The 12,378-nt window shown below is 50.4% G+C and overlaps 1 protein-coding gene across 2 annotated transcripts in view; it reads left to right on the top strand.

The window, feature by feature from the left end:
- SHANK2 (SH3 and multiple ankyrin repeat domains 2) overlaps positions 1-12,378 on the top strand; it is a 448,993-nt gene that overhangs the window by 276,712 nt on the left and 159,903 nt on the right. For both annotated transcript variants that reach the window (XM_084755599.1, XM_084755600.1), the window contains one exon: positions 6,480-6,555. In XM_084755599.1, coding sequence (XP_084611725.1) covers positions 6,480-6,555 — 76 coding nt within the window. The remainder of the gene's footprint in view (positions 1-6,479; positions 6,556-12,378) is intronic.

Below are 12,378 nucleotides of genomic sequence, written 5' to 3'. Positions count from 1 at the left end.
TGGATGTCCTCACTGGATGCCCTGGCTTTGGAGACACCACCTTGCTAGGAACCCCACACGGTGAAGAGAAGTGGCCAACTCTCCAGGGAGGAGGTGTGGGCAGAGAATCTGTGATGGCATCATCCCATGGCTGGCTGCTCCCTCATGGTCCCTGCCTCTAGCCATCAGTGCACCAGTGTACATGGCTGATAAATAAATGCATTATCCAAGCCCTTGGGCTGTCAGCAATAGGAGGCTAAACTGCATCAGTGCAGAAATAACACTAAGTGGGGTTGTGCGTTAGAAGTAAGAGGTTTCTGGGGCTCCAGCTGTGTCCTGTCTGTCCCCTCTCTGGATCCTATGCTATCCTGTCCATCTGTCATCTCATGAAGCAGGCCACCCTTGGAGGCCTCCAAAGTGGGAATCACAGCAGCAGGGCAAGAACCTCACACCAGATCAGGTCACAGGGGTGGTCCTGTCAGGGTCCCATGCCAACTACTAGTGCTTCCCTGATGACCCAGTGGGACTATATCTGTCCTGGTCATTGTCCTGCATGGGCGTCAGGCCTCCTTCTGCTCCTCATGACTATTCTGGGATGTCAACCCTGGAGTAGTTAACACCCAGTATACAGTGTACAGCTGGTGAAGGGCAAACACTGGATGTAATATAATGCAGCCACTGTCACAGTGTGAGAAGGTTCCCAAGAGCTATCAAGCCTATCCATCTGTCCCAGGTAAAAACTAAAGCTGGGTGAGGGTACAACCACAGTGTGAGCATCCGGGTTTAGAGGGCTGGATGGGAGGCCCACACTGCCTCTCATGGCAGTGTGACTTCAGAAGGCCTAGGGAAGGCAGAAGTCTGAACCTGGGGTGTGACGTGTGATACCTGTAGCCGAAGTGACACACACTTCCCATGTGCTGCGTGCCCAGCTGGCCTTGCCTACAACCACTCAGGTGCCTCTGTGTGAGTAGGACCGGTGTGGTCCCCACATCACAAGTGAGAAGACAAGACACACAGCCAGGCGGTGACAGAGCTGACCTTTGAATTCCACCAGTCTAGCTTCAGAACCTTGTTCTTTGTCACCACCTCTGCTGCTTCTGTAAGGTAGAGACAGGAAACGGGCTGCCTGCTGGGAATGTGTGAGGACCAAAACAGATGGAAGATCAGTGATGATGCAGATCACTAGCAAAGCACCTTGTCAGAAGAGAGTAGTGTAGGGAATCTGCTACAGTGATGGGGATGATGGTGATGGTGATGATGGTAGTGATGGTGGTGGTGGTGATGATAATTGATGGTGGTGATGGTGATGGTGGTAGTGATGATGATAGTGATGGTGGTGATGGTAGTGATAATGGTGGTGATGGTTTTGATGATGCTCACCCACATGTATGTTCACATGCACATATGTATACACTTACCTGTGCCCAATGCTCAAATACACATCCATACGTATACCTGTTTATACATTCTTTTCTTACCTATATGCATACACACATTTATGTGCACATGTATACAATCACATGCATAAAGACACATACATGCACTTTCATACGTGCATGTGTGAATACACGGCCATGAACTTGTGCACACATGCTTAGCCACACAATCATGTGCTTGAATGTATATACATATGCATCTGTACTCATACACGTGCTAATATAAACACATGTACACATCCACATAATAGAGTTACCATGAGCTTGTACATACCAGCTCTCCCATACACATGTACACATGTATACACACATTCATAGGTATTCAAGCACACATAAAGTTGTATACAGGAATGTATCAGCATGCACACAAGCACATATGAACATGTACACAGGCACACATACATACACATGCCAATGTGCACATGCATTCTACTGGACATTCCTCTCTCTGCTCTTAGTCCTGTGCCCTCCAGCCCAACTGAGGCCCTGCCCACTCTCAGCACCCACTGGTTTCCTAGACAACCAGCACAGAGAGCAACATGGGATGGAGGCAATCACAGCAACTCAGAGCAGTGCTTGTAATGAGCGATCTCTGGCCCTTCAGTGGCTACACTTCACGTGAGCATGGATGTCCCAGGGACCTTCATGTGTTCCTCCATGGTGATCTGACCCCTGGGGACCTCAGCCAGTCATAGAAGACCAGCATAACTGGGCTTCTTCACCTGCCCCTGGGCTCCTCTGCTCTCTTTCAAATCCTTGCACTTAGGTTACAAGATCTGGCACAGGGTCAGGAGAGCAGAAGGGCCACCTTTGCTCTAGACATGAAGTGTGAGGCAGGTGTGCATCCCTGGGCTGGGGGTCCCAGCTAGTGCTCCATGCTTATGAGTTTTCACTCCACTGCCCTCGACTGTGGTTATTTGCTCCTTGTATAACAGGGCCTTTGGCTAACTCAGCAAGCCCTGATAAGCTGGGAAGCCATGCGCAGAAATGACTGCGTAGACTTAGTGATGCTTAGAGGACCAAGTCATTCCACTTGTGGAGCTGGAAATGGAAGATCAAGGGCTGTGTCTGGTGAACACCCTCCCTACTGGGGACTCTGCCTTACCCACAGGTGGTTCCAAATGCCAAGTGATAAGACTGGGCAAGCTTCCGGTCCAGGTCTCTTTTTATTATTTTTTAAAATATATATTTTATTAATTTATTCATATTATATCTCGATTGTTATGCCATCCCTTGAATCCTCCCATTCCTCCCTCCCTCCCACTTCCCCCTTACTCCCCTCCCCTATGACCGTGACTGAAGGTCAGGGACCTCCTCCCCCTGTATATGCTCATAGGATATCAAGTCTCTTCTTGGTCTCTTTTTATTCTTAGTAAGCCGCTTATTATATCATGAGGGCTCCATCCTCATGACCTCACATAACTCTACCTGTCCCAGGCCGTCAGTCAGGAGGATGATTCAGAGAAACAAGGCAATGCCCCATCCTGGAGCCCCAGGGACAGCACAGTGTGTGGGTCCCTGACCCAGCCTACAGGCAGAGCGGAGGGAGGCACTTGCTAGGATGCTGGTTTGAGCCTGGGTGACATGGAGTGGGCATGCGGTTTGGTCTTGGGGCTTGCCTTCCATCAAATGTGCTCAGACCCCCCCCACCCCCGACTCTCTCTGTGAACAGATACCCACGGGTTATGCTGGAGAAGGAAAGGGCTGTTACAATGCAGATGGTGACAGTATGGGAGTGACGGGTGCAAACCGAAGTGTGACGGCCCTTTCACTATCACATGTCTGCAGTCCAGCATTTGCCACTCCGCGTCCTTTCTTTGTACATATAGCATGTTCTAGTGGTATTCAGTTGCTGTAATAAAGCTACTACCAAAATCAATGGAGGTGGTGGGGGTGGGGGGGCGGGCGAGACAGAGACTTTTTCCTTTTAAACTTCCTGGTCACAGTCCATCAATGAGAGAAATCAGGGCAGGAACTCAAGGCAGAGTTCTGGAGCCAGGCCTGTTCACTGTTCCATGCAGCATTACCACTATCCGAAGAGCTCCGTCTCACCCTGGGGTGGCCTGCCTGCCTGCCAGCTTTCTTACACAGACCAGGACCCCCTGCCCAGGAAACGGTGTTACCCACGGTGGGCTGAGCCCTCCTACACCAATAAGGATAATCAAGACAATCCCTGATAGACAATGTCCACGGACCCACCTGACAAGGCCAGTGACTCAGCTGAGACTCTGGCAGCGGAGCCTAGGCTGTGCCACACTGATGGTTAATGTTAAGTCTGAGTGATAAATTTATCCCCTGACAACTTCATTTTGGGCCGCCAGTTTACTGCCTGAAAGAGTACGAGTTTTTTTTTCTTTCTTTCTTTCTTTCTTTCTTTCTTTCTTTCTTTCTTTCTTTCTAAAACTGAAATTGCTTGTTTTGTTTGCAAATGCCATTGCTCTCTACTTGCACTGTGAGGTTGCATTCCGGCGATTGTTGGCACATTTTCCTTGCTGGCCTTCATGCTGTGTGGCTTCAATGCTAGACCGAGTAGTGGTTGATTAGAGATGTAAGGGCCACAGCTTGACATTTAAACCACCAAGACGCCTCCAACTTAAAGAAGACACCGCCCCTGTGAAGGGGACCCGCAGTCTGGACAGGCTTTTGAAGGATGGCACTAACACAGTGAAGGTGGCCTAGAGGTCGCCCGGGCTGCGTGTGTACCTCTCACTGGGTTTCTATGATGGTATTTGGCGGGTACTCCAGCGGTGTTCGCAGTGGGGCCTGGTACACAGAAATATTCCGTGGGTGTCAGTGAGGAGAGTGGTGACAACGTCGTGGCTGAGAGGGGCATCCCTTGGGAGCCTTGGGTGTTTGAGAGAGGGATACAGATGGAAGGTGTTAAAGGTTGGGTCTGGTGTATTTTGATACTAATTACTGCGTGCTGTCTCGGCCCCATCTGTACTTTGCCTAAGAGCCTAACCTGTTTGACCAATAAAAGGCCATCACACCTGGGCAGGGCAAATGGGATAGGCATGGCTAAGGTTCCAGGGCTTGGGGAGACAGAGAGAATCTTGGGAAGAGAGAGACCAGAGGACAGGAGAGGAAGCAGGAGCCTGTGCCATGGGTTAGGTGGGGGAGAAGCACATGGCCGGCGTGGATGGATTTGACCCCGAGGAAGAACATTAGTAAGTATTTGGGATTATGGATGGGAGGTAGCTTCATAGAAATTATTAGAAGCAGATGGCATGGGATTGGGGCAGGCATCCCCTATCTGCCCCACTGTGGGAAGTAGTTTAGGGGATTAATATCTGCCCTGCCCCAGGTTAACTAAGGCTATTTTAAAATATAACAGGTGTCTGTGTCTTGATTGATTGCTAGCGGGTTAGAAAATACTGCTGTAATAATAATTATGGGCCTGATAATAAACATTATTAGGCCATACTGGTAAATTAACCACAACAGGAAGGTGTGGAGAAACGGTGGGAACAGAGTCCTAGGACCCCAGCTGCTCTGCCTGTCAGTGAAGGAAGGCAGCAGGTGCTGCTGGAACAAAGACGCCCCAAAGTGGAGCCCAGTGTAACAGCCGGTTGATTTTTTTTCCTTGTGTGGTGTGTTCATGTGGAGGCCATAGGTTAATATCTAGTGTCTTCCTAGTGGCTCTCCGCCTTATTTTTTGAGACCAGGCCCCTCACTGAACCTGGAGGTCTCACTTTGGCTGGCTAGTGAGAGCACCACAGATGGCCCACGCCCAGTGCCTCTGTGCTGGGATTTGCACATGTTTACGTCCAGCTTTCTTCAAGGGTGCTGGGAACCAACCTCTGTTTCTAATGCTTCTGTGTCAGGCACTCAGGTACCAGGTGAGCCTTGGACCTCTTCATCCTAGCTGTGGGTACCCTACCCTCTGTGGCCTGAGGCTTGATCTGGAAGACGGGGAAAGGCGAAGGGGACAGTGGAGGGGCTTAAACAGGCGTAAACAAAGGGTGATAGCCCTTTCACTATCTTATGTCTGCAGTCCAGGATTTTGCCACTCAGCTTGGGAGCACCCCAGTCCCTTGAGAACTTGTCATGTGACAGGGCAGCTGGGAAATGTAGTTCTAGCTCCTGCCTGAGGCATGCCTACTTCCACCCCAGGAGGAGCCTCCCCACTCTGTAAGAAGTGGGGCCCTCTGTCCCTGCCTCTAAGCATATAAAGACCCAGGGCCTCTCTCAGTAACCTGCATTGGAGGGGGGTGGGGGGAGTTGCGAGTGAGAGAGGGGAGAGACTGAACAGAGGCTCACCTCACTCACCTCAGGCCTTTTCTTCAAGCCATTTGCCCATTTACTCCCGGTTGTTCCACAGGACCTCAGAAGGAGGTGGGGCAAAGAACCTTGTCTGTGAGGAGAATACCTTGACGTTCACCGTTCACCGTACTTCTAGCATTTGCATCTTCACGGTCCCCCCCTTCCCCCCCCCCCCCCCCCGCCAGCCCTGTGCCATCTGCTAATCTAATTACAACAGTCATATCATTTCCCGCCGATCTTTCGTCTGAATCTGCTGAGTCAGGAAAGCAAGGCTTAATTAGAAGTGTTAATCATGTGTGCTTAGTTTAGTTTTTTTGTTTTGTTTTGTGTTTTGTATGGAAAGCAAGCAACTGTTATCAGGATATTAATCCTGATCATGTCTCTCTGGGATAAAGCCGTCATCAGAGGTTCCTGAGATGCCCAGAGGCCTGCCAGCCTGGGCAGCGTCCCTTGGGCATGCAGGTCTAGCAGATTCCACACAAGGTGGCTGTCACTGTCCTGGCTGGAAGGCTTATGGCCCCTGCTCTGCAGAGCCCCGCCTGCCCCTCTGTGAGTGAGTGGGCACAGGATTCCACCCATATTTTAGAGTGAGCTCTTTGCTCTGTGGTCACCCCAAGGTTCACAGCATCTCCACACTTTGCAGACTTCGACGCCCCGCCCCCCACAAATTAGCCCTATCTCCCAGATGTGTCCCTGTGTAGATAGAGTGGGCGTCACCTTGCCTGGGGCAAATCACGGGGATCCAGCCGTTTGCCCACGTAGGGTGCCTTCTCTGAACGGTGTCTTTCTTTCCCTCTGCAGAAACCCGTGCGGACCGCAGCAAGAAGCTCTTCCGGCATTACACGGTGGGCTCCTATGACAGCTTCGATGCTGCGAGGTAAGGCATGTTTCTGCCTTCCTGGGACCTTGGGCCTCAGGTGCTCCTGCATGCTTTGGGGGGAGGGGAGACGGCGCTTTCTGTGCCGCTCTCGGGCTCCTCCACCTTGTAGGGTTGTGGTAGTCATCATCTTCAAGAGCCTGTCAGAGAGCCTGCATGCAATTGCCTGTGGAGAGAAGAAGGGCGCTGTTGAGAAGAAGCAATAGAGACAGGGAAAGGGGCAGAGTTGGGGGTCTGAAGCAGGGTGGTGGATGCTCTCCAACAAGTTACTAAGCCATCCTGTCTCTGGGCTTCTACCTCGTGTGTGTGTGTGTGTGTGTGTGTGTGTGTGTGTGTGTCCCCACATTCTTGTGGTGCCTCCTCTCAACTAGAATTTTGCTGAGGAAATCTTGATGGGCAGGACCCCACGTAGGCAGACGTTCTAGGCTCACAGGGTTGGGAGTTTGTAGAAGGCTGTGTGTTTCGTATGGTACGGCTGCCACAGGGTACAGGATGGGATCTTCTTCCCACAGAAGCCTTGCTCACGCGACTACTGTTGCAAAAACTTCTGAGTCTCTGGGTCTTGTCTCCCTACCTCTGGGTGGGGCCAAAACTGCATCAGTGGCTCTATGAGCAGGCCAAGTCTGACACAGTGTTTCTCTGTTGAGGCCACTGTTCCCTTTGCCTCGGTCAGCTGCAATGGTACTGAGCGTTCTGGGTGTGAAGTGTCTGTCCCTTTCTCTGTCACAAATGAAAGCTCTGGTGCCACACTGGGACAGAGGTCTGTAGGAACTGTCTGGCCTGAAATAGATTCCTCCTGGTATAGACATCAGAGATGTATGTGTGACTTAAGAAAGGAAAGGTATATGCCTGTCCCCCGCAAGGGCCCTCTATTCAGCCCTGCTGGGTAGCTGGATATGATGCCAAGAGGCTAAAAAGTCATCAACTGGGTCCCATCTGAAGAGGGCTATCTCAGGAGGGTCTGCACCCTACCCCAGGCTCCTCCCTACTCCTTGGGGGATCTAGTGGATAGCTCTTGCCTGTTCCCATAACCCCTATGTCTTGCCATGGGTCCTATCTACTTGGCTACTGTTGTTGAAACAGGAATCCCCAGGGTGTGCTTTGCCATTTTGAGATGCAGAGTTCAGAGTGGCTGGCACAGTGACAAGGCTGTGCAGCCACCATCTCTGACTGGTTCTGAAACCTCTCCACTGCAAAGGAAACCCCCAGCACCAGCCATTCCCATGGGTCCCACCACACAGCTATCGGCAGCCCACAGTTTTCTGTCTGTGGCTCAGCGAAACTGGAGTTTGCTATAAACCAACTGTTCCTACAGATGCTGGGATTTTACCTATTGGTGGATGCTTGGGTGACATCCGCGATGATGAATGTTGCTCCACCACCATGGGAAGTCCTGTCTGATCATGTTTTCAGTTCTTTGGATTGTATGCTGAGGAGCATGCTGCTGTCTGATTAGGTGTTAATGCTGACCTATCCTTTACCACTCTGGACACGTGGTACTTGCCTGTAATCCCAACATTCTGGAGGCTGACACAGGGGGGTGGTGAGTTCAAGGCCAGCCTGAGCTACTTAGTAAGACTGTCTCAACAAAAAAGAAGGAGAAAGAGCTCTGTCAGGAATCCCATGTCCCTTCTCGGGGGCCAGCAGAGACACCCCCAGGTCTCCCTCCATTGTCTCTAGCCCTTTTTGTTGTTTCTTAGGGTAACTGGGAATAGCATCTAGAGCCTGGCATCTGCTAGGCCAGCGCTTCTTCTAAGAGCTTCCACTGCCTGCCTTTCTGACCTTGGTATTTCCAGCGTGACCTGTGACCTGGCCCTGTGCACAGCCTGGACTTTTGGGAAAACTGGCCAGGTTGGACCCTTAGCAGGTGGCCACAGTCAGTAGCCTCAACCCATATGTACATATAACAAGGAAGGCCCAGGCAGAGCCAGTGGGCCATAAGTCCCAGAGAGGTCTGGGAAAGCTGTCACCATGGCTACTTGAAGGCCTATCCAGGCAGGGAGTGGTGGGCCCTGTGGGAGGGGAAAAAAACTAAGGTGGAAGGCTCCAAGTGCTAGCTACTCTCAAGTTGTGCCTTTGATGTGACACAGAGCCACAGACAGGTGGCCTCGCAGTGTACAGGTCCATGGGGGTGGCTATGTGGACCGACTCTGCTCCTCAGTCAGGGCCACCTCTCCACAGAGCAATCAGGTACCTGTCTTGGAAAGCAGAGAGGGCAAGGTAGGGCTAGAGACAGGGTCCCACAGCAGAGGCACATGACAAAACCAACATTATGGTTGGGCTCAGGTCAGCTGACCAAAGCACATGGGATCCACATAACAATCCAGCCATGGGATTAGGGACAAACTGAGATCAACTGGCCTTCTTGGTCAAAGGGTGGAAGATTCTAGATTAACAGTTAGGAGTCAGCCCAGCTCTCCCATGGTGAAGGGTTGGAGAAGCTGTTGGCCTCCCTTGACCTACCATTTCAATAAAAGAAACAAAAGTCACATCTCTACCATTTATTTGTCATCTCACCAGCACTGGCCACCATGCCCCAGTCATATCCTCAGCCACCTTGTAGAGCAAGATCACTCTCAGTGTGATAGAAAAACATGGAAACTGAGAAAAATGTCAAGGGATGGGGTGAGTCCCCAGCCTCCAATGCTTAAGCCTGGGTGTGAACCCAAGAGCCTGGGACCTCGAGGCAAAGATGTTTCTACTCATAATGGCCTGGGGTAGATGAGCTTGTAGGGAGGACTCTTGGTGAAGATGTAATCCTTGCTGCCCAAAGCATCATTGTGAGGGAAAGCCGTGCTCCTATGAATGACAGAAGACCGTGGAACTGGCTCAGAGAGATGCAGGAATAGGCAGGGAGCCAGGCTTTGGCCTTGGCAGGGACCTGAAAGGCAGGTAGAACCAGGAGTTTGTGGGTGGAGAGACATAATAGTCTCCCATGCCTTAACTGCCCTAATGGCCATGTGGTCCTGGAGGGGACATTGGAAGCAGAGGCAGCCACAGTGCAGTGCACTCATCACCTCATCAGGAAGGGCCAAAAGTGCGGCGGAGACCCAGGCACCATACCACCCCACTGGCCAATTAGCCACTCTGGGCAGCGTGACTGTGGTCCGTGCAAGCACCAACGGCTAAGGCTGCCTTACTGCAGGTGTTAATGTAATTAAAGAAAATTCGACAGGAAGTAAGGCTCAATGGAGACATTTTCTGAATTAGTTGAAAGCTTTCTCCCCTTCCCATCCCTTCATGTGTCAAGTTAGCCCAAGGGATCAGTGCTAAAGAAAGGAGCAGTTAAAACAAACCCAGGCATTAGCGTCTGTGCCCAGTTGCTCCACCTAATTCTTGCCTTAGGATTCTTTTCCATCTGCAAGGCAGACATGAGAGCGATTTTGAAATAGACACAGTAGTCAGAATCAGACAGTGGAGGTCCTGGGGTCACCACTGTACAGGACATTGCAGGTATCTAAGGGTTAAAAGCGTATCTCAACACAAGGCGACAGCTGCGAATCTTCATCCCTCATTTGTCAGGTCTCTGCCTCATCACCATGGAGCACCAGGACCTCAGGAGTTGCTGTATGCTCAATAGGCTCCATTTTCCCTGCTATCCCATCCAATCATGTGTTCACCTGTATATACATATATACATGTATATATACACACACATCTATTCATCCACTCTATATTCATGCATCCACCTATCTCCCCATCCATCCATCCATCCATCCATCAGTCTAATGACCCATTTCCATATCCAATCATCTATGCACCCCTGTATCCTTCCATCTGCCTATTCATCCATTCACACAACCATCTTCTTTTCTATCCATCTTTCCTTATATCTCTTACCTTTCAATTCTTTCATCCCTCTATCTATCTAAACATCCATTCAGACATCATCTATCCTTCTACCTGTCCACCCATCCATCCACCTATCCATCCATCTGAGCAACCTTCCATCCACCCATCCACCCATCTATCCATTCATCTGAGCATCCCTCCATCCACCTATCCATCACCCACCCACCCATTTACCCATCTATCCCTCTGTCTACCCTCCATTCACTCATCCATCGACTCCATCCTCCCCTCCCTTTATCGGTCCATCTATCTATCTATCTATCCAACCATAACCAGCCATCATCCACCCACTCACATCCATCCTTTCCATCTACTCTACTCATCTTTCCATCTGTCTAACCAATAGATACCAAGATTTGCTTGTTCTGAGAGCTAAAGATCATGAGGTGATGTGTGGGTTGATGGCTGGGTGGATAAAGCACTTGGCATGCAGTGTGAGGGCTGGAGTTCTGATCCCCAGAACCCACATATAAAGCTCAACAGGCACCATAGTCACCCATAATCCTACACTCGGGAGCAGAGCTGGGATTCCCTAAGACAGTGGTTCTCAACCTTCCTAATGCTGCGGCCCTCTAATACAGTTCCTCAGGTTGTGCTGACCCCGAACCATAGAATTATTTTCATTGCTACTATATAACTATAATTTTGCTACTGTTTTGAATTGTAATGTAAATATCTGTGTTTTCTGATGGTCTCGGGTGATCCCTTGTGAAAAGGGTCGTTGGACTCTAAGGCGAGCTGGTTCACTAAATTAGCTGTAACTGGAGGACTTGGCTCAGCGAGAGACCTTGCATTAATAAATAAAGTAATTAAGGAAGGCATCCAATGTCAGCTTTGAGCCTCCACGTGTGCATATAAGGTGCACATTCACCCCCACACACCTGTACCAACACATGTAAACATGTGTACACATGTATACATACACATATAAACATATACACAGAGATTTTGAGGTCAACAAGAGAGTCTTCATTGTCATGTAGATGAAAATCAAGTCACTCAATACACCAGAAAGTTGCTCTGGGTGGCCAGTCAGAGAGAAGCCACAGAACAGACCAGCAGCTCTTGTGCCCCAGAGCAAGCTATGTGAGGCCAGAGCAAATGTCCCTGATGACAAACTTGAGGTGACTCCCAGAGGCTGAGGGGGAGCCTCAGTCCAGACATCATCTGCAAAGTCACTGAGGTAGGCAGAGAATGTGAGATGGTGGGGAGCAAGGAATGCACAGAGGATGATGACCAAGGAGCCATTGGCCTTGGGGAGTTGCCATCACATTTAGTGGGGGGAAACTGGAGCCAGTGTGACCTAATCAACATGACACAGGCAGAGGAACGAACAGAGACCAGTCAGGAGACTTGTCTGTCATCTAGACTAGCTACCAATCATGTGCACCAGTGGAGGAGGCGGCAGTGCAAGAGGTGGCTCTGAGGTGACAGTGGGATGAACAGAGCCCTGGGCATGGGTGAAAGGAAGCAAGGTGGGCCCACTCTCCACCATCTCTCAGGTTTTCCAGGGAGGAGTTGGTGAGACAGCGTGTGGGCACCAGACCGGGGACTAGCTAGCAGCAAGGTCCTCTTGGTCCCCACCGCACACATAGCCACAGCTGCACAGTCACTGCACAGCCTCCTTGGGAGGAGAGCTTCATGAATGCCTACCAGGGTGAGCTACTTCCATTACCACTCCTCCTCAGGAAACCCAATTTCCTCCTGGAGATTGATCTAGAAGGGCAGCAGATTGTGCCTCTTCAACAGGTGACTACTTGCCACCCGGAGTTACTTATTTTCACGGCTTTCAAGTATCATTTGTACATTTTTTTGAATTGGTAATAGAAAATATGCACTTGGTAAAAGATTCAAAATGTTTAGGAGATAATAGGGTGTGAAGAACAATTTCTTTCCTCCTCCATCCCACCCGGCCCTGAGTTCTTCCCAGAGAGAATCTCTCTCGCTGGATTCCTGAGGCTGTTTCTGGAG

The sequence above is a fragment of the Acomys minous genome (assembly GCF_964271855.1).
Source record: "Acomys minous genome assembly, chromosome: 2".
Lineage (NCBI taxonomy): Eukaryota > Metazoa > Chordata > Mammalia > Rodentia > Muridae > Acomys > Acomys minous.
Note: the sequence above shows the minus strand (reverse complement) of the source record. Positions and strands in the feature narration are given on the sequence as shown.